Source organism: Calonectris borealis, chromosome 5 (genome assembly GCF_964195595.1).
Source record: "Calonectris borealis chromosome 5, bCalBor7.hap1.2, whole genome shotgun sequence".
NCBI classification, from domain to species: Eukaryota; Metazoa; Chordata; class Aves; order Procellariiformes; family Procellariidae; genus Calonectris; species Calonectris borealis.
In genome coordinates, this window is record NC_134316.1 from 42785708 (window position 1) to 42807727 (window position 22020).

The 22020-nt window shown below is 44.4% G+C and overlaps 2 protein-coding genes across 2 annotated transcripts in view; one reads left to right on the forward strand and one right to left on the reverse strand.

Annotated features, from left to right (window-relative positions):
- The window catches only part of SPTBN5 (spectrin beta, non-erythrocytic 5), a 104863-nt gene extending 104175 nt beyond the window's left edge, over positions 1 to 688 (forward strand). The window contains exon 67 of the mRNA XM_075152090.1: positions 350 to 688. Coding sequence (XP_075008191.1) covers positions 350 to 431 — 82 coding nt within the window. The 3' untranslated portion in view covers positions 432 to 688. The remainder of the gene's footprint in view (positions 1 to 349) is intronic.
- The window catches only part of LOC142083056 (cytosolic phospholipase A2 beta-like), a 61602-nt gene that overhangs the window by 19607 nt on the left and 19975 nt on the right, over positions 1 to 22020 (reverse strand). Inside the window, exons 17-22 of the mRNA XM_075152091.1 lie at positions 20740 to 20844; positions 19817 to 20002; positions 16617 to 16783; positions 15897 to 16083; positions 9817 to 12542; positions 6572 to 7816 (exon numbers count right to left, since the gene is read on the reverse strand). Of these exons, the coding sequence (XP_075008192.1) occupies positions 12298 to 12542; positions 15897 to 16083; positions 16617 to 16783; positions 19817 to 20002; positions 20740 to 20844 (890 nt within the window). The 3' untranslated portion in view covers positions 6572 to 7816; positions 9817 to 12297. The remainder of the gene's footprint in view (positions 1 to 6571; positions 7817 to 9816; positions 12543 to 15896; positions 16084 to 16616; positions 16784 to 19816; positions 20003 to 20739; positions 20845 to 22020) is intronic.

Genomic DNA, 22020 nt, shown 5'->3' on the forward strand with positions numbered 1-22020 from the left:
ATTCTCTCCAGCAGGGTCTGAAAGGAACCCAGCCTCCTAATTTAAGGAGCCAAATCAGTTGTCCAAAGTTGCACTATTCGAATACTTTCCTCAAAGGCTGTTCTGAGAATCCAAATACAGGCATGTAAAACACAGCCACAGCCAAATTAGGAAATTTGGCCTGTAGTGTTAATCAATTTCTGTTGCATTTGGAGTCTGAAAAATCTTAGACTATGATGTGAAATCCTAGTCCCTCTGCCTGGTGGATTTTTGCTGCTGAGCTAGATGCATAACAAGTTCTTACATATACACAGTGACTTAAACTCCTCTAGATTGTACCTGATTTTCTGGTGATGCATGTTGTTGATAGGAGAACACCTTCCTTCAAAATCAAACCAGAGAAAGAGTCTGCAGAATTTTCCAGAGATTTTAAGGAAGATGGGACTGTGTGACACGAGCCTCTATCACCACCCTGAGCCTAGAACAAAGTGGTAATAAACCAAAACTGCTTCCATCTCTACTAGAAGCAGGAAGAGAAAAATGACGTTTGCCTCAATGAATACCAGACCGTTCGCCATTATATCTTAACCCAGCCCTCTGGAAATGTATTGATATGTTTTAAGTTAATCACTACCCTTGAAACTTATTTTAATTATGTATTAAATCTAGTAAAGCCATTAAATATAATTAAACAGGACTGCGTCTGGTATACTTTTGTGTATATGACTGTCATTCATCGTAGCACCTAAGTGATATCTACTCCAAGTTACCTAATGGAAGAGCAGAGGGACCTTTAAACCAGACAGCTCCAGTGAAGTGACCCTGCGAGACAGAACGGGGAGCATTGAGCAGAGCCCGAGGTGCAAGCTGTGAGTGAACAGCAGCCACCTGCAAGTAGCTTTGCAGATATCAACGGGTAAGATTTAAGAGGGTTGGGCGGTCTGTACACCACAGAAGCAGAAGTCTCAAAAGGAACGTTTGTTATAGAATTCCTGCAGTGTTTTGTGGTCTCTACAGTCTTTCATTTTTACAACACGTTAACCAACAAGTCCCTAACTATTTGCCAATTCTTTCTGAAGGAGGTTACCCGGAAAAAAAGTCCTGCAGAGTTACTAATTTTTAATGGAATCTGAAACTAAAATAATGCATGAACAATCAGTAAAAGGAGAGGAAAAGCAGGATAGCAAGATGGAAGTCTAGTCCCCAGACCACTGCTCTCAGAAAGACCAAAAACTAGGTTGATTAACCAGCCTATTGGGAAGCTGGGTTGAGTAGGAATTAGGTAAGACAGTCTTCTGGGAAAATGTGGGTAAATGAAAAAAACATGTCTAACAGTACGTTATCTGTATGAAGTCTCATCTTGTTCTCATTACGCTATTGGCCTTTTTCACTCTTCTTAAATTCCTATAGCTGAACAGGGTGTCAAGTGCACACAAGTTACCAGATTTTTATCTCCACAGTGCACGCAGCAAAGTCCCAGCATGATGCAGTCCCAGTATGATGCAGTCCCAGTATGATGCAGCAGTAGCAGTGCCATAAAGACAGGTGACCATAAGCTTTAAAAACCCTCCGAGGATGGCAATTCCACAATCTCTCTGGGTGACCTGTTTAGTGCCGCTCTACTCTGAGTGAATTTTTTCCTAAAATTTCATATGAACCTTCCAAGCCAGGACGTGTGCCTGTTATCCCCTGCTATGTCATATACGGTTACCAAGAAGAGCATGGACCCAGCAGCTTTGTACCTGCACTTCAGCAGTTGAAGATGCTGTCATATTCCCTTCTTTTTTACTAGACTAAGTCAGTCAACTCTGCCAGGCTCCCTTCATAGGCTGTGTGCCCTCAAACCCCTGATCATCTTGGTAGCCCTCCATCACACCCAATTCAGTCTCTCTGCTTCCCCCTTGAACTGGGCATCCCCAAACTGGTCACCGTATTACATGCATGGCCTCGTCACTCCTGACCAAAGGGGGTTACGCTGCTGACATAGCCCTTTATGCGGTTTGCTTTATTGGCAGTGCTTACTCATACTGACCGTGGCATCTGCTGTAACTGCCAGATGTTTTCAGCAGAGCTGCTACCCTGGCAGTGGCTGCTCAGTCTGTGCCGACAAAGGGGCATATTCTGTACCTGGTGCTGAGTTTTGCACTTTTCCTTGTTCAACTTCATGAGATTTCTGTTGGTCCAACCCTCAAGTTTTCTCGAAGTCCTTCTGGATTGAAGATCTGCCATTTGTCATCTCAGCCACTCCCTGATTTTTTAGTATTGTCCCCAAATGTACTGAGGATGTGCTCTACCTCCCTGTACAGCTCACTGGTGAAGTCATAGAACAATATTAGTCACAGTATTTATCCCAGAATACTCCATTTGTCACCGGCCAATGTCTCAAAGTCAAGCCATTAATTGTTGCCATTGTAAAAGGCAGCTCGGCTAGTTTTCAAGCCATCTAACAGCCTGTTTATCCAGCAAGACTTCCACAACTTCTAAACAGGAATGCTCTTAGAGACAAGGGACAAGCCTTACTAAAGCTGGAGTATATTACACCTACTTTTCTCCACATGACCACATACCTGGTCATTTCAACCATGAAGGGCAATCACATGATCGAAGCTTGGTCGCCTTAGTAAACCCGTGCTGAATGTTCCTGATTGTCATCTTGTCCTTCATGTGCTTGGGATGAAGTCCAGGAGGACTTCATGATCTCACCAGTGGCTATGGTGAGGCTGATTGGCCTTGTATATAGTTTACCAGATCCTTTCTTGCCTTCACATGAGACTGTATCCCATCATGAGAGACCTCCTCCAGCCACCATCATGCTTCATAGGAAATAGAGCAGCAGTCTCAGAGTCACACAGCCTGCTAGTGCAGCACTTTACTGAACATCTAGCTTCTCTAAGTACACCCTGATCTGTTGCTTCCCCAGTGTTGGATCTCTCAACTCCTTCCCTAACCATGCTGGTAGGGAAGAGACCTGGGACCAGGCTTTACCTATGACTACTGAGAAGAAAAAGAAGAAGGAAAAAAAAAAAAGTATGGAATATTTCAGCCTTTTTCATATAGTCCATCACTAGGCTTTCTCCTCCATTTGTCTCCCTAGTGGAAGACAGAGCAGAGAATTGGAACAAATTAGAATGAAAACTTGGGCAATAATGCTATGGAATTGCTGGATTAAGTGGCTAGGTATGTTGAAGTGAATCTTTTCCTACTGAGGACTAGACAGAACCTTCTTGATGGACAGACACGCGCACACCACACACACGCCTGCACACGCGTGTACGTGTGTGAGGAGACACTCATGTTCCAAACTCGCCATCCCAACAGCGATGCTGTATTGCTAGTTCCTTCTCTAAGGAACTAGAGACTAAGGACCAGAGTGGCTAAGACTGAGGACCAGAGTGTAAAGATGAGGCCTCACACTAGGTCACTGACCCCAGCTGAAGAAGTTATAGAGCCTGATAGAATGGTGGAGAACCAAATGAAATTAAAAAATGTCTTTAGAAAGTTTTTTACTGTGAAATAAGAACATGGCCTGCAGGGATTTTTCTGGATAAAATGCTCTCATTCCTTTCACAACACCTTGTTGCGTTGGAAACCAGCTTGCAAGTCAAAAATATATACCAACAGAGAGGAATGATCATCCAATCACAAAGGAAGCAATTTGCAGAAAAGAGTTGTCACCTTTTTCAGAAATTGAACTGTAACAATCACGGTGGCCAGAGCTGCAGCCCTGTAAAAGACGTCCGTCTTTAAATTGTTTGAGCTTGTACTGACAAATGAGAGGAATGAGATGCTGTCAGGTCTGTACCTCACTCCCAGGGATCGTCAGTCACACCAAATTGCATTACTGTGGTCTTAGGTGAGATCAGACTAAGAATAACTGCAACCTGATCCCCAGTCTCCACAGATGAAAGATAATTGCACTTAATGCTTTGTCTCGTCTTATGATGTTTCATGCTCTATTTTTACCTTGAGGTGCTGACGTAAAGGACCCATTGAATCGGCTGTGCAGTTAGGGCAGCTTCAGCGTAACAGATTTTTTTGTAGTGCTCTGAATGGCACTCTGCAAAGTCACGGCTATTGAACGTAAGCAGTAACCTCACTCTATGATGATCCAACAAAAAATCCCTTGGCAGCCACCCGAGCGTCACTCCCAGGAAGAAAGCAAATACGAGAGCAGTTATTTCCTAATAAAATTAACTTTTCAGGGTTTGCCAGATTCTTACAGGGAAGACATTCAACCTTTCAAAAGTGATTTGCACATTAGAAATGCAAAATGCCATGGGATTAAATTAGTGAGCGTAAGCTTGTCTTTCTGCACCTGCCAATGTATCAGTGCACTTCATGCTCTTCCACTGTAAATCATTTTCAACAATAAAAAAAATTACGGACATGATCATCAGATCTGGGTGGGCTGTAATTTTGGTGGTTAGAAAGCACGACTTTACTAAGAAAAAGTCACATTTGCTAAATTATTTTTGCTAAGCTCTAAACAGTCAATTTTCAAAGGTAGCTTCTGCAATTGTTTCAGAGGGGGTTGCATCTACGACTATAACGGGCAAATAAAGAGGTAAACATCTCTTTTGCCATTTGCCAGCGGGATGGGAGGGGGAGCACTTGAAAAAAGTAGCTCATGAGATGGAAGCCTGTCATTATTATATGTAAGCATTTATTGTATTATTGCAAATGTTAATTGAATAATGAGGGGGGTTGGGTTTCCAGGCATCCACACCCACAGGTAAGCTGGGGCTCACTAGTAATTATAGGGGCAATGCCTTAAAGCATTTTGTATTGTAGTGTAGGTCTCTTGATGATTTTCCTAATAGGAGAGATGTAGTGGCCTGCTGATCTGACCAGCTGGATTGCCCAGACCTCATGCTTTTACCAAGTCTGGCTTCCCAAAGCAGAAGCCTCATGTGCCGTGCGATCCCAAATGAGGACTCCATCTGCCTCTGCACAGCCCTTGTTTCCTCATCCCCATACACCCGCCTGTCAAGTCCCGTGTCCTTACCTGCACGCTTCAGTCCTGGCACTGTGCAGTGCACTGAGGAGGCAGCTTAGGCGGCTGAAGCCATTGCTTCCCGCAAGGCATAAGCTGCCGTTGCTCAATAAGACTCTAATAACTGTCAACAGTAACTGTTGAACGTGTGGCTCTTGCGCTGGGATGCATGTGAGACATTTCAACACTGTTTCTCCCAGAGCAGCTTTCCCGCAGAAACCCCGAAGAGGCCGAGAGGAGATACACGCTGTGCTGTACAGCAGCCGCAGGAGGGCCTCCCTAGAGACGCGTTGGCAAGAAGGGGATAGTGTGCTCAAAGATAAAATTACCAGACTTATTTTGACCATGTATCTTCCAACAGCGCTGGCTGCCAGGAATCGGCTAGGAACAAACTGAAGCAATGTCACGTAGTTTTACCTCAGGCACTGAGATCAGTTTGGCTTTCCAGTCTTAACCTGATTGTGCTTTGTGCTTGCATACTTAATTCTCTCCTTCTCCCTCCTGCGAATAACTCTTTTACCTTCAGGAACTGGTTTATACCCCATGAATGTGGATTATATTTTCTGTCAACAATGGCATTACCCTTATTAAAACTGCTGCTTCCATATGCCCGTGGCTCTTTTAAGGTTCTGCCTGGATTTGTCACAATGCAGTACATATTGTCGGTAGTTCATCATTACACACAGTTACAGTTTTATGCTACTTGTAATACTCGTATCAATTAATTAGTTGTGAATGCTTGAAGCAGAAAGCTAAAATCCTTGCCCAAGGTATCTTGCTGCCTGAACAGAATATATTGGCGTTAGCATTAATAGACGTGGTCACATAGGGTGATACTTAAACTCTTCCACAGCAGGACTATAATATGAAGCTGCATGCCATTTCTGGGAGGGAGGACTCTTGCCTACTTCCTCTCTCTTCTGGTAAATTATTCTAAGGCTTTAGGAAAACCCTTGCGTCCTTAAATATGGTGCAATGGGTTAAATGCGTATTACACATTCCCAGCAGGGAATTCAGGGCTAGATATACGTGACTGCTCCAGTCCTGGGTTCCCACAAAAAGAAAATTCATGGTAACTGTTGTTATGGGAGGGTGACAGCCAGGAGATGCAGATTTTGTTCTTCCGAGGACTCTGAGCAAGTGAAATGAAGAAACTCATGGAGATGCCAAGCAAGCAAGTCCCCCCGTCCCGTAACCGAAAACAAAGCCCTAGCTATCTAATATAATTGAATGTTTATGAATATCATGTTTTTCTCCAGAACATCTTTAAATGCCTTAAGTTTTCCTACTTCCCAAGGGAAGATCTGCAAGCACAGGAGCGAGCTCTGCTGCCCACCCCGATGCCCTAATTCCTGCCCCAGGCCCAGCCTACGCGCGTCCCTGGAGGACTCCACCTGGCACAGGTCAGTCCTGGGGCACCTCACAGCAGCCAAATGAATTAAAAATGCTGATAGGGACAAATTAGCAGGATTGTTTGTACACTGTAGGTTTGGTTGTTTTGGGAAGTGGGGGTTTTGACCTGAAATGCATGTTATCCTTTCCTTCCCTTTTGCCACCACAAAACCAATTTTGAAAACCAAGTTAAGAAACTTCAACAACCTGCCTCAGTTCTTCAAACACGGCGTCTGTACACCAGGGCTGCTCAAGGTCGTTTTTCTCTTAAGAGGTCCTATCCGAAAGGCGCGTTAGCAGTGTGCAATACCCGGAAATTTTTAGCAGCTGTGAACAGCCTCCTTTCTCTTCCAAGCGGGGAAAACTTAGTAATCAGTATGGTTTTAGAAATGTAGCTCCTCCCCACGAGCAGAAGCGCAACTGCCAGTGCTCTTCCAGGGCGAAGTCCAAGACTGGAAGAAAAACATTCGGCACAGGGCTGCTGGTGGCTTTGTGTTTTCTTTTACTGTGCCTTAGCCTGGATATGCAAGGACTCAGCTGGGATTCTCATCTTCATATACTTTAAATCCTTGTACCTAAGAGGTATAACAATAGAGGAAAGTGGCAGGCACGCAGTTAAAGCTGGACACGCATTTTTGTCCAAGAGAGACCAAACACTCCCGTCTGGAGGTCCCCCCCTGCAACGGGCTCGTAGAGAGCAAGTCTCAGCTCTGATTCCAAATTGGTTTTTTTTCACCAGTCAGGATGAAGCAGAGCAGATCCGAAAGGGAAAGAAAGAGACTCCTGGTGCACCCCAAAATAACATGCCGATGAGACTGTTCATCTGCGACACAGACTCAAGTCCTGCCACGCCAGACTTAACCCAGGCTCCTGAGGCTAAGGAAGGAGAGACCAGATGAACCCTCCAGCATGGGGTGCGGCCTCTTTAGCCCCTTTTTTGCTTAAATACCTATCTACTGGTGCAAGCATTTGGACTTTAGGCTCCACTTAAGGTATGGTGCAACCACAAGGAAAAATATCTTTTTTTTTTCCCTACTATCTTTGATTCTGAGCCAAAGGAAAGTTACCTAGCGTGAAGCTGGGGAGAAATGGCACTTTCTTCACCCAGGACAGTGGTGTGGCTGGGGGCTCTTCCCTGACAGGTGGAGGCTAAAGCTTCAAGTCTTTAACTCCTCTGACAAGGACTTCAGCCTTGGTCCTTTTTCAGCCAGTCTGAAGCATGACTCTTGCTCTTTGCTTGCAGTCTTCTCCTCCACGTTGACTAATTTTCCAATGGGAGGGGAGTGCATAACACCAAGTAAATACTTTATGGGTACATGCAACACCTAGAGTTTAAATTTGTGTTCAGACTGATTCAGATCAGTCACTCGCTTCCAACAAGGTGATCTAATCGTTGTATTTTTTCGGCTAGTCCAGCTCTCTCATCTGCTGTACCTCGGCTGGAGCCGCTGCCTGTCACAAAAAATACATCAAATGAAAGTAATGGGAAACTGGTGCCTTTTCCTTTACTGTTGATCATTTTAACTGCCTTTAAAAAAAAAAAACAACTTCCTTTTTTTTTTAAACTTAGGTATTTTAAAGTAACCATTTAACTGATAACAGTGAAGTTCAGTGAAAGACAGACTTCTGTACACAGTTAAATCAAATACCAAGAGGCAAAATAAAGCTGTGCCTTGGCTGTGGCTCAGCACAGCTGCCTTCCTACCCTGCCTCGTGCCATTCCACTGAAGAGGGTTTTACCACAGGAGGTAGATTTTGTTCCACTTTTTTCCAGGCTCTCAATGCCTTTGTAAACCAGAACATCTTCTCTTTGATTTTTCCACCCATTCTTGAAACCAGTAAATGCCCTACAAACTGCTCAGCCAGCATCTAGCATAAGTAGTGCTAATACAACTGGGAAAAATGTAGTCTTAAGCGCATGAAGACTTTAATGGGTCTGGTGCTCCTTTGCAATATTTTATTTTTCATTAATATATTATTAAACAGTTAATAGACACAAGTAAGCAATTTCTATAAAGAGTAGCTAACAGTTATAAGAACAAACTTTTGTTTCCTTTGTGTTTGGCAGCAGATAGCAAGCTCTGTATTTGTGGGGGTTTTTCAGCAAAATGTTCATCTGAGAGCAGTGATCTGGGGTGCATTTCGGATGAGGTTTTTGCACGCATGCATTCATCTTCAGTGGTTAAGCAAACATCACGCCAGAACAGCAAGGCCCGGTTTATAAGCATGCCATGTGCCTTTTCACACACGCCTTTTTATGCCGAGCTGCAAAGAGACAGCTTTCTCCTCGCAATGCCGGCTTCGGTTTTCACGCACTCTGCTCAAACAGCCATTCGACAGCAAGTGGCACGAGGCCAGGCAAGACTGGGGACAAGGAACAAACATACAACCTTTGGGAAACAAACACACAACGTTTCAGTGGTCCATTCCCTTAGGAAACATTTCCCTAAAGGAAACAAGGACCAAGGAGCAGACCTGAGCGCAGGTCACTGATCACTCACACATCACTGCAACTGTGCTCTATAGTTTTGTGGGTTTGGGGCTGTGCAAATTAGCGTGCTCTGAACCAGAGCCTGGGTGTGCTTTGGGGACAGCATGTGCCAGCCACCCACTTCCCAACAAGCTGCGGGGATAAGACTGTGCCAGGTGTGGGTCCCTCCACCCTGCAGAGTCCTCCAGCAGCCTTTGCCCTCACAAATGTCCTCCAGGTCCTCCTGCCACCCCATCAGGCCAGCAACATACTCCCTCAATCTCATGCTACAAAAACAGAAAAACAACCAAAACAAAAAAAAACACCCACACCCTGATGGGCAATGATACAGCCCTCACATAATTTCAGGCTCTGAAATGCAGAAATATATTTAAAAAAACTATTATCATTTAAGGCTACAGGGGTACCACATGGGGCCCCAAGGAGATCAAGGGGCACATATGTGTCTGTGCCCCTGGGCTGCAAGATGAAACAGCAGTTCCCAGCCCTACCTTAAGTGTTGGCACAACCTTGGGTGACAGTTCTCCTGGCAAAGGGAGAGTCGCACCACCTTCCCACCTCCTTCCCTACCCACAACTACCTCCCTCACTCTGTAACAGGGCTTAACGTCCCTCAGAAAAATTATTCTCCACTGACTGTGGGTTACCTGAAAACCCTGTGGGGTTTTTGGCTCTTTCACATTTTAGTGGGCATTTCTGTTTGCATTAGCAGTGCTATGAATGCACCAAACACACCCCAGTTATCGGTCTGTGGAGCATTCAGTGATTTTCTCAGCATGGCTGAGCTGCCTCCCTGCTGGGCTCATGCTGCCAAGGTTCACGGGGGTTGCGGATCGCTCACTGTAGCCCATGAACAAAACAGGGATATCTTTTTGCAGCAGCAGAGCATAAAAATTAGGTAGATGAGGTAAAACAGTGTTCCTACTTACAATATGGATGATACGTAAACAAAAGGCAATTACTTAACATCATTGGTGGTCTTGTTCCTGACGAATCTGCTGTATCTCGGCGGGGGCTGCCCTGAATCTCTGTTCCTGAAGGCCAAGTCTTCCAGCTTCAGTTAGATGTTGGTTTAGGGTCAAAAGAAATCTCAGTCTGTTGTGGAGAACACCAGTGTCCCTGACTGAACTGAGTCCTTTAACCACAGCAGCAGAAAAGCCGCTATCAGCTGCTATTATTGGGACTCCGCACAAGCTGTTCAGCCCCAGCCCTCTCCTCCAGCTCACCCTTTGCACCTCCTGTGCCATAGCATAATGCTGGAAGACACGAGCAGTAATTTGACGCCCCAAGCGCACCAACACAGCGAGGGCACGGAGACGGGCAGCACGATGGCATCGCTCACTCCTTGTCCATCCTTTCCGCTCCCGCTGCCCGGCCGAGGCGAGCAGGGCATCAAACACCGACTGGTTGTGGGGCCAAGTGCCAGAATCTGGGTGAATCAGGGTGCACTTGGCCACAGGACATGGGAGCACGCAGCCTCTTCACAGTCACGCTGGAATCAGTTTTTGTTCTGTGCAAGCGGGTTATAGGAAGGGGTTTCTTTATAGGACCAGCCAGAGGAGCATGAAAACAGCGCACACCCCGCGCATGTGCGTGCACACAGCCGCACGTGCTTGTATGTGCCTATACCTGCACCACGGCATACTGGCCAGGACGTGCTGCTCTCCTACGCAAAGGTAACAGATCCTGCTGGTAGGACTCTCTTCTGAGATAGCCCCCTGCTGCCATCTCGCCTTTCAACTCAGAATGGCTCTTTATTTTTTTCTTGCAGCCGGTATCCGATTAGTTCTTATCTTCTCATGGTCTGAATGCAGTTGTACAGTTGCATTGCAGCTGTTAAGACTCCTCAGGTTATGCGCGGTATTCCTTAGCTCAGTAAATAAGCATTGTACAAGGAATATTGCTGAGGCTTATTCATTGCCATTGCTTGCAGCAGAAGAAGCATTTAGTTGATGCAGGGTTCAGGCAATGAAGCCTTTTGTAAATGCTTCAATACTGTCTGCCTATACCAAAAAGGCAGACCCCTGTTTCTCTTTCTTTGTCTAATTTTGGATTTCAAGTAAAACTAATTCTAGATATCAAGTAAATTTCCAACACGGAAGAAATGTATAAGATTTTCCTTGGAGGTCCCGATGAATATGCTGTGTTTGGATTAAATAAGCCAGAAGCAGGTCCAAATCCTTCAGTGCTAGGAAGTCTGGAAACTTCTCTGACTTCTGTGGAGCTCTGCTTCGTATTGCTCAGCATCCTTCCCTACCATCTTTTTAATATAGTGGAGAACTATAAAGCTGTTCCAAGCTCCCGGTTCAAGGCAAAGTATCTCACTGCACTCCAAAGCAAATGAAAACCAGGCGTCATTTTTCCAAATATTTTCTCCAGCAAGGAGGTGTGATAAAGAATTTCCTTTTTTTTATTTGTTCTCAATTTTAGTGTAGCACCTATTAAAAATACCTTGCCTATGATGTTAGGGATAAAAGACTGTAAAGGGAAAAAATCTTCTGGGTGTGAAAATACAACGGCTATGCACTCTGTTAGTGAGTTATGTTACCCTACATTCAGTTCACATACGTAACTTGTGCCTCGGTCACGATTATTAAATTAAATGTACTTGAATCTATGGTAATTATTCCCCTCGAGTTTCAGGCTCTTGACATTTTAATGCATAAAGGCACTACCCGTATAAATCAATATAATCACTCATGCCTTATGCAGAATTTTTCCTCCAGCCAACGCTCAAAAGAACCGTACTCGCTCTCTGCAGCTAATGTCCTCTCTCCTTGAAATGTAACTGCCCCCCTCGTGGCAGTCTGGAGCAGCGTTTCTGTGCCAAACTCTTGCAGGGGAATGGAAAAAAGGAGTAATTTCTAAATCAGCAAGGGGAATCGGCCAGACAGAATGCAATTGTCCACGTTGCAGTTTGGCCGTTGTTCACAGATATATATGACTCTTTGGCCTGACTTCAAAGCTGAGCCCACCAATTCAGTGCAAATTCTAGTTGCTCAGCCTATCTGAAAATCTGGACATTACTGAATGCAAATGGCCAGGACTTGGTTTGTAACAAAGCATTGAAAAGACACCGACAATGGGCTCAGGAATGAGGGGACAGGCGCTTAGGAAGAACTATCACTATCACCACCACCATATTCTATAACATTGGGAAGATCCTGGAAGGTCTCTGCTAACCGGGACCCTAATTTCTTAACAAGTAAGACCACAGCGTGAGGCTCTCGTGGTCTGAAAACTTGGGGGAAGGAGATTAAATAAACCCATTTGAAAGCTAGGAACTTGAACAAGGCAAGATGAGAAATGTACAGGTTTCCTCAATTTCCTGCAAAATGAACACTGTGATGTGTTGTAATGTGACTGTGACATGTTATAATGTGACTGTGATGTGTTGTAATGTGACTGTTGTAGCCTTCAGTGGGGACCAGCAAAAACCCCACCTAGGGGTATCCAACTCCTGAGTGGCTGGGGAGATTCCCAGTCCTGCCGCTTCTCCTCCGTTCTACAGCACTCCGGATTGCCTGGAGGAGCAGGTCTTTGTTATTGAGGATGTTGTATTTGCTCAGGTTCACGAGTTTGTCAAAATTTTCAGAGGAGTAGATTAGCCTAATGAGGTAATAGGGTGAGCAGTTGTTCTCCAGATTTACTTTGCCTTCTTCCATCTCTGAGAGACAGCGCTTTACCCCTGCAGAGAAAGACAAAAGCCACCACAGTGAGCTGAATCTGGAGCACAAACCACATGTTGTGTTGGAAGGGACTGATCTACTTGGCAGAATCTGCTGTTAAAAACAGCCTCCAGGAAAGATTGCACCCCCCCACAGCTTGAAAAAGCTATTCCTGGTCAGCTTTCCCAGCCGCTCCTCCTTCCCCCTGGTGCTTAAGCTCAGACCTGGAAATGCCTCAGCAGGGCTGGCAGGAATCATGACCTTCCCCCTCGTCCTCCCCTGCAGACAGTCATTCCCGGGCAGCGTGCCCCTGGGTCCACATCCTTTCCCAAACCCTAGAAGTCTGACTCTCAGACAAGCCACACACCTGGAACACCTTTCAAAATCCATGATCAGACCTCGATTAGCGGTGACGAGGGCGTATCTGCTGGCTAGAGCGAGTGGACAACCTAGTACGTACAAGGAGGCCTTGTGATGCTAACCACACAGGATTGCCTGTTGCAGAGTGCGGAGGTGCAGAGGGAACAGAGCACCCCACATCAGCCTCTCATTCTTCAACTCCTTCAACTCAGCTTCAGGTGAACCCAACCTCTTGGAGTTGCCAACACCCATCCTCCCTCTTAGGTCAACCTTTTCGCTTAAAAGGACACCCTAATTACCTCCACCAGGGACTTCAGTAGCCTCATATTTATGCTTCTACAAAATATTCAGGGTTACATTTTTTCTCTGTTTTTTACCTATCTCCTTGCAGTCTGAACCAAATATGCCCAAACCACAAACGTATTGTGAGATGACTGTCAGAAGGGCTACAAACAGACTGCTGAGATATTCCTTATGATGTCTACCAGAACCACATGAAAATGACATAGGAATTTTGCTTGAGACATAGCAGGTTTTAGTCTAACCTAGTGGTTTCTGGGCACTGTTATCCCAGGGTGCTGGGCACAGGCTGTCACTAGAAGTGGCTCTATTAAAAATGTCCAAGTTTTGCTTCATTGAGCCTCCCAATATTCAGAGAGCCATATTATCCGTGCTATCCACATCAGATACAGCTCAGCTGCATCTGCCTCAAGCACACAAAAGCACAGTCTATAGTTGCATTGTAAATGGGCACTTCACAAGCTAATTCTCTTTTCTAGAACTTAAATAGTTAAAAGCAAGAAAAATAAGTACCCACATTCCACAAGATGTCTCTCAGCCATCTAGAAATGAAAAGCTCCACTGTTAAACTCGAAATCCACGCAAGCAGGTTGCCAAGGACCCTCCTCCCCCAACCACCCACATCAGTTGCTGGCTGTCAGCTTGACTGATGAATCACCGGCTGCTCAGAGACATGCAGGTGAGCGTCACAGCTCACGAATTTGGGCCCGGAGCACTGAGAAGCTGCAGCAGTTGCTTTGCTCTGCATAATCTCATCCATCTTTCATTCAGACAGACTCTAAAACACTCACCTGTTCTACCTGCTAGCCACTGCTCAATAGCCATATCTCACTGCCCATTGCCATTTGGAGCGTCTCCAGCCTCCACCTAAGAAGCCTATTTCCCTCTACTGGGTATCTCCTCTGTTAATCCATAGAGTTTTTAAACGTGATTTTATTGGTGTATCTCTTACTGCGCATATTCTCTGTGCATTGTTGAACATCACAGCAGAAAAGGAGCTTTACTTAACCCGTTTTGCTGCTGTTCATAACCTTCCCCAAATGTTCCCTCAGAGACATCCATTTTGCTGTGGTCCCCGTACCACAATATAATTTTGGGTAAAGCTGGAAGAAGAGTGAATGCTCTGTCTGCTGTGTTCAGCAGTAGCGAGGGAGAGCAGAAGTTCCCCATGGCCTGATAACTCAAAAGGTGGTGTGTGGGGTATTGCAGGGTTCGCTGCTGTAAGAGCTCCAGCACAGAGGAGGGTCTCAGGTTAAGGAAGTCAGACAGCAGAGGCACCAACAAGATACCGCCTGTCTCATTTTTGCAGAGCACCCCACAAGCTGTTGGAAAAACCTAGCCTGTATTGAGGCTTTTGTTCTAGCATGGCCTTCGCTGCTTTATGCCCGCATTCAAAGACAACACCCGAGGGCAAACCCCGCTGCCCAGGGCCTGCTGGGCCTTCAGGCAGAACCAACCCAACTGCCTCTGTCCCCATAGCAAAGCCATGTCTGTTGTTGAATTCCCTGGAGAAAGGGAAGACGGATATGAGCTGTGTTACCCGGGAAATTGGGGGTCTTGCTGTCTGTTAGTCGCATGTACAGGGCTGCCAAACTCATGCGCAAAGCTCTTTAGTAAGTACAGGGCAAGGCCCTCCTCTGTGAGCGAATACGGGCTCTCCCCTGTGTACGCCACAGACTGACAGAGCTTTTCTGACCACTCTTTCTAGTCACTGTCTTTTAGTAAAGGAAGTGACCTCCTTCTCCCACAGTGCTTGTACCAACACCGTAAAACGGCTAGGCCAAGGTAGGACGATCAGTAACTTTTAGGCTTCTTACACTTACGCCAGCTGAACATTGCATCCCCTCCACCTCCTACTGTTTATTTTTCTGAACGTGTTCACAACAGAATTACTTGAACCAGCTGTTAGCAGCCATGTGCCCATTTCTTCGCTCTGACTCTTGGGCCGCAAACATCATTCTTATTATTGCTGGAGAGACTTGCTAATTCTCTCCATCTAGATGGAGGCTGGCACAAAGGCATGAGAGTATGGGAGAAGCAACCAGTGCCCAGCCTGCTTGCTTACTGCTGGGTCTTAAATTGATGGGGGGAAGGCGAGGGAAGAAGCAGTTGGCAGATGTTCTTGGTCTACCTTTTCCCCAACATCTTACCACTGCAAGTGCTGCCCTCTCCAGTATGCCTTGCAGCGTGAGTTGTGGGTTAAAGCCTTGTTCTGTCCTGTTTCTTACTCAACATCGCTGAGTCTGCTGTGGTTTGCTAACCTGCCTCTTGAGCAGTACGTGGAGGCTAATCAGGAGAGACATGGACCTGCCTCAGCTACCTCTGTCGCATCATGGATTACTGGATGAGATACAGTTTCACTCTGTATATGGGGAACGTAATCCCGGTTTTGGTGAGAAGGCTAACATGACTAGGTTAATAGGAAAGGAGTTGACCCCTCCTTCTCCTCTGCCATGGTGGAAACTCATGTACTTTGAGCTGAATGCAGCAACCTAAACCTGACCCGACAGATGAGCGGGCATGCTCATTCATAGCCCAACGGGAGAGGCATATATAGGTGTATGACCGTGATGGGTAGGAGACAGGATGGTCTCACTCGCACGAAGGCTGTGCCCTCCCTTAAAATTATTGCTACAAAAGACAAACATAAGATCTGTGCTGTGGAAAGACAAATGGCCTGAACTCAACTAGAAAGTATAGTTTTGTTGACTTACCAGGCTCCTTGAATTCCTTAAAGGTGTCATTCACCAGGGGGAAATGGATTACTATGGGTGCTCTGGGGTCCTCTGCATCCGAAAACACATAACATTCCTTGGGGTTCTTCTCTTCTTCTTTACTTAGCTCCACTTTGGGGAATGGGATTTTTTGTATCTTGCAATATTTGTATGTCATCTCTAATTGCTGTGGACACAGAATGTCATTGCCTTAAAGCTAACACTAAGACAAGAATCAGGTTTACTGAGGTATCATAGAAATACTATGGCAACTTAATTCAGTCCCTAGAATCACTCTGCAATGAATGTGTAGTCCAAAATAGCCACAGCATAACCCTACTTTCTGCCACCACTCACCACAAGTCAGAAGATGCTTCTTATTACCCTATAATTTCTTTTACAGCTAGAGGGAGTGACGAAAAGCCACGAGGACAGACCAGGAAAAATCAAGGTCATGTCTCCAGCAACCAATTGTTACTGCAATTCCCTGGAATTAGCATGGCTAGGAAGTCTATGCTGCAATCCACTACAGGGAATAACAGCCTGACAGTTTCTATAGTTCTGGTCTTGAAGGAAGTTTCTTTCCTCCTCCAAGATATGGTGACTGGTTTGCTGTTGAGTATATGATCAAGACTTAGACAGCCACTTACTTAAAAGTTTTAATAACATACGAAGAGTTCTACCAGGGCTGCAAGGAGCAGAGCATGTTAATCTTCTCACCTTGAACACATTCCCCAAACCATAATCAAGTGAGATAATGACATCTACATTCCTCTCTGGCTTGAAAAGTGCTGCACCACTGGTGTTGATGAAATAGCCAACATCTATCAGGCAAAGATATTTCTGCAGCGGTGTCAGATTGTTAGGTAAAGAGTCCAGCACGGTGTCTGAAAAACATTTTGAATATAGTTAGTGGTGCATTGGTAGGAAAGGAGGAGTCAGTATTTCTGTCTGTGCTACATGTTAAGGGCAGCCCCTTGGTTGCCTTCAAGACCAGGCTCACCTCCCTCCATAACGCAGCCCACAAATGTGGCCTCAGCAGCACACCCTCCAAACTGCACATCTGCGCACATCTGGCCCGTGACCCACTCCCCCAGCACTCTCACAAAGGCAGGCCGTGAGGCAGCCAGGCAGAGGACAGGTGAGACACAGACTCCACTGGCCTCACAGCTGCTCTGGGGAGTGATTTTTCACAGAATACAGACTTTAGCCCTTTTTTTTTTCCCCTAAGAACTGGGAAAAATACAAACAACAAAAACAATTTCACAGTGTAGCAACAAATCTAACAAATGCAGTACATCACTGCACTTTTGCATTGCTCTTTTCTTGCTTTTGCATTCGCAGGATTAGACTCCTCTCCCAGGGTGAAAAATCTGATTTCAACCTGGTTTCAGTGATCTCTCATATAAATTATCTTAACCACGCTGCAAAAAAATACCACATCATGCACACAGCATCCCCTACCCACAGCTTAAAATACTGCTTGAATTAATTAAACCTCACATTAACGCCAAAAGGAGCCAAAAGGGGATTATACCAACTGGCAAGTTGAGATCTAAAGCCAGTTTCTGATAGCTAGACTCTCATTACTCTGCTAGCAACCCCACCAGCCTGCCCTGCAGACAACAAGTCCACTATTGTTCCCCTGGTACCATTTCTAGTCTCATGGAATAAGAAACATTTTGCCACAGTTTTAAATATCAAAATACTGGTTTAAAACTGTTCCTCAAGTTCACAAAATGAGGTAGCAAAGCCCAGAACAGACCCCTTGAGCCTTAAATCATTTGTGCTTAGATATTTTAAGAAACTGTTGATCACAGAAATACTGCAGGTAAGTTCCAGCATTCCATTTCTTTCGATCTCTCTGCCTCCTTGGCCTCATTCTGCAGTGTTGATTTAAACCGTGCAGAATAACTCTAGCTTGTTCCATAGCCTGGAATGTTTGACAGAAGCTTGAAGTAATAACTCATATTTTTCCATTCCCTCACTGTCAGGTCTTTACAAAATTATTTGCCTATTTTAGCATTCATGGCTGCTGGGAATTTACAGATTCTGCTGTAATGAGAAACATTTTCTTGCAGTCCCTCACAAAAGAAACAGAGCGTATTTTTTAGTTTTATTTGGCCTGGTGGATATTTTTAGTTGAAATCCCGTTACCCCCATTTTCTTATCATGGAGATGGAACTGTGCAGCATTTATTCATAGCTGGATATGTGAATTAGAAGTAGGCATTTCCTTGGGAGAGTCTCTTCTTCCATCCCACACCCAAAAAGGGACTTTAAAGAAGTCCTGCCTCAGGAATCCCCTTGAAAGCATGAACCCTACTGTAAATGCATTACACTAATTCCAGGTTATGAGTTCTCAAATTTCTCACCATGAAAATTAGGCTTTTCACAATGGCATTTAGAGTCTTGTTTTAATGTGTCAGATATCCTGAGCTGCAGGGAAGCCTTTAAAACACAGCTATATTCTGGAGACTTCACCTACCACGAGACTATCATTTCTGCTCACAGAGCAGGCATCTCCTCTTGCTCCTAGAGATGGATCTCTACCTGGTTTTAGCTTGGTCTCATGCAGGCAGCCGAAAGAGGATACAAAATCCGCTAATTTTCCCCACTCCAGACTTCATGCTTTCCACTTCTTTTACTTTATTTGTAGAATATCTATCCTGAGGTAGTCTTCAGTATCCCTATGCTCTCTTCCTCCAAATCCTCCTTGAAATCTGCTTCTACCCACCTGCATTTATAAAATCGCTAGTCAGCAAATGTAAGGAAAATGATTTTTTTTAACATTTACTGATTGACAATTTTATCCTTCCTCCACCTTCTTAAGCTACTCGTGTGCTCCTTCTCTCACCCACCTTTCTTATGCTGCTTGTTTTCTCCTTCTCTCACTTGTTTTCTTAGAGCAGACTCTTTTAGGACATGGACTTTTTGCTTACTGAACATTTTGAAAGCACTTAGCACACTGTGGGCTCTGCCTAATCCACAAAAAAGCTCCACCATCTCTTGCCATTGTCAGCAAACCATGCAGCAATGGCAGCCAGGGACAAAAAGTGTTGTAACTTGCATGAAACAGGGGAGAGAAAACACAAGTTGCCAAAGAGAAGGACTCAGAGGGGACAGAGAACGCGTGTTTTCTTGCTGAAGTGAGATTAACCTTAATAATGTGGGGTTCTCCCACACTGCTACCTGCTCATGGAAGAAATGAGGACACTGGGATTACAGGAAGGTTTGTGATGCACAAAACCTCAGCTCCATCACATTGCTATCACTTCACAGATTGTTTCATAGATTTTGAGGTAAAACTATTACGACTGTTTACTTTGCCTGCCTGCAGAGCACAGGCCATAGAAAATTGCTATTCAATTTATACATCAAGTCTATGCATTCTGTTTGTTTAATATACACAGTCTAAACCTACGTGGCTTTAACTTTCTGTTGTCGGATCTTGGTATTTCTGTTTCTAAAGGGTTAAAGAGAGGTCTCTGGTGGATAAATCATCAGGCAGAAATACCACACACATGGGCAACCACACGCTTGCAGCCAGTCCTTTCCTTCATCTGATCCACGTAATAACCTGCTATTTTATGCTTCCGGTGTTACCTTTGTTTCTTGGCCTCCAAAGGATCTACCCTTTCTGAATCTTTTGACTACTGTACCTATGCAGAGTGACAAACTTCCTGTAGAAGAGCATGCTTTGACACAAATTACAGATATCTTCAGGAGGTGAAAGAGTGGCCCACGGGCTAGTTCGTTCTAACCTGTTACCCTAAAGAAACAGACACCATGAACATAGTTCCATCTCAGCAGATTTCCAAACCCTGAGAAAATATCTCTAAATGTGAGATTTCCAAAGTCTAAAAAAAAAAAATCTGAGATGTTACCTGCACACTGCAGCTAACTCTTTGTTGCAGTTACCTTTCCATTCAATAAATTTTTTCTGATGGATATAATCCTTATGAAATTCTAAGCCTCTCAGGAAGTTATGAGACTTTCCCAGTAGTGGACGCTTGGTCATAATGTCCTGAAACATTTCAAACAACTTCCCTGACAAACAAGACGGAGGCTCGATGACAGTGACATCTTCCTCAGGGGAATGTTTTTCTGAAATAGAGAAGGAACTGTGAGAAAAAACATGAGCAATCTGTTCTCCCAGACACCTTTAGGGGCTAGCTGCCCTTGCTGTCTTCCTGTGGGTCCCTCCCCTCCCTGTTTCTTGCAGTCTGCTTGAAAACATATGCATATGACCGATCCCGTTTAAACAAAGAGATATTTGGTTTTGTTTAAAGCAAGCACAGCTTTTGTCTTTTACTCTTTCAAATGACACACTGGCTTTCTACTTTTGCCTACAAATAAAAGCCACCCTTCTCATTTGCAGTCATGGGAGCAGTCATTTAATAGACCATGAGCAAATTTTAAATGAAAAACATTTGTAACTAGCATGAAGTATGCCTGTGGGTTAAAAATAAAATAAAATAAAACAAAATAAAATAAAACAAAATAAAATAAAACAAAATAAAATAAAACAAAATAAAATAAAACAAAATAAAATAAAACAAAATAAAATAAAACAAAACAAAACAAAACAAAACAAAACAAAACAAAACAAAACAAAACAAAACAAAACAAAACAAAACAAAACATCACATAGTGATAATTCTGATACAGGTGAAAATCATGCTGGAAGGTCCACAATGAGGCAACACAACATGCAGCAATTTAGGGAGAACATGTGAGAGATGATTATTCACAAACAGTAGCAACAGCGTATCTTTCTAAATCCTCTCCTGAACAGGAAGCATTGTCTGGTCAAAAACAAACACTGATTTTGAAACTCTTACCTATATCTACCATATCTTTGGCCCATCGTTCCCAGAATTCATTTGAATTTGAGGACCAGTACAAGCCATCCAGCAGATTCCTAGTAAAGATGTTTGTCCAAAGACCTGTAAGTCAAACCACATGGGAAAAATACTGCACCACCGCACCTTAACCACTGACTATTACAAGTACCCATGCTACATATTATTGGCCTGCCTGAACTGACCCTGTCATGACACAGCTTAAGCAGTAGGTGTCACAGAGTTCAAACATAATGGTGTCAGCACTTCAGTGCTCTTTCTCAGGAGATAACTACACAAGACCACTCACTGTATAGCACAGAGTAACAAAAGAAGAGGTATCAGTCACCCAGACGACGTTTTAGAGTGTTTACCGTGTACTTGTGAAAGAAAGCAGGCTTTGAAAGCACGGTGAAGCCATATAAGCAAAAGGCCCTTCTTTAAACTGATTTATTCTTTAAATTTATCTAAGATCCATTTTTTCCTTTCAGGCATGGTTTGTTCCTGTGGAGTTCATCTGGTCCAGGACCAAAATAGAATTGGCTCCATATGTGAGTCTGCTTTTGGAAAAGAACGAACTATCCTTTGTCATTAAGCCCCATGCCAGGTACTCACATGAGGAACAAATTCAATCTCTAGATTGAAGCAGACTTCACAGTGAGAGAAATACGATTTTTGTCTCCACTGGACCCTTGGTTATGGTATCAAAAGCTAAAATTCTGACAAGGATTTAAAATCTGCTTGGGGCAGATGGATTCCTCTGATTTAGCGGCTTTTCCCCCTTTCCTCGCCTTTAAAGGCAGAACAGCCAGTCAAAGCAGTCGTTGGAGGTTAAAAGGGCTTCCTTCATCCTTATGGGCAGGGAAGATTAGTGACACCATTCTCAACCCACAAAGCTCAGATGGTTCTGACCTTTGTGGGTTGTTCTAGATGAGTTATATTTTATTTTCAGCTCCTTCCAATTCTACCCCAGCAATGCATTGTCTAGAAATATAGTTGATGAAGCTGAAGAGCTGATGACTGGTCAGGGAAGAAAGGCTTATTATTTCCTCAACTTACTTTCTCCACCTTCTTGTTCGGTTCAGAAAATGGGACGGGGAGCCATGCTGTGACTTTCCCAAATCTGCCCAGGTTAAAAAGGAGGACAGGAAGAAAGAAGCTTTACAAAGAGCAGAAGTGTACAAAAGGGGTAAAAAGACCATTGAATCAAGACCTGGAGCAGACCTGCTGGCAAGGAGTGTTGTACACAGACCAGTGGCTAGCTAGTACCATGCTTTCTAC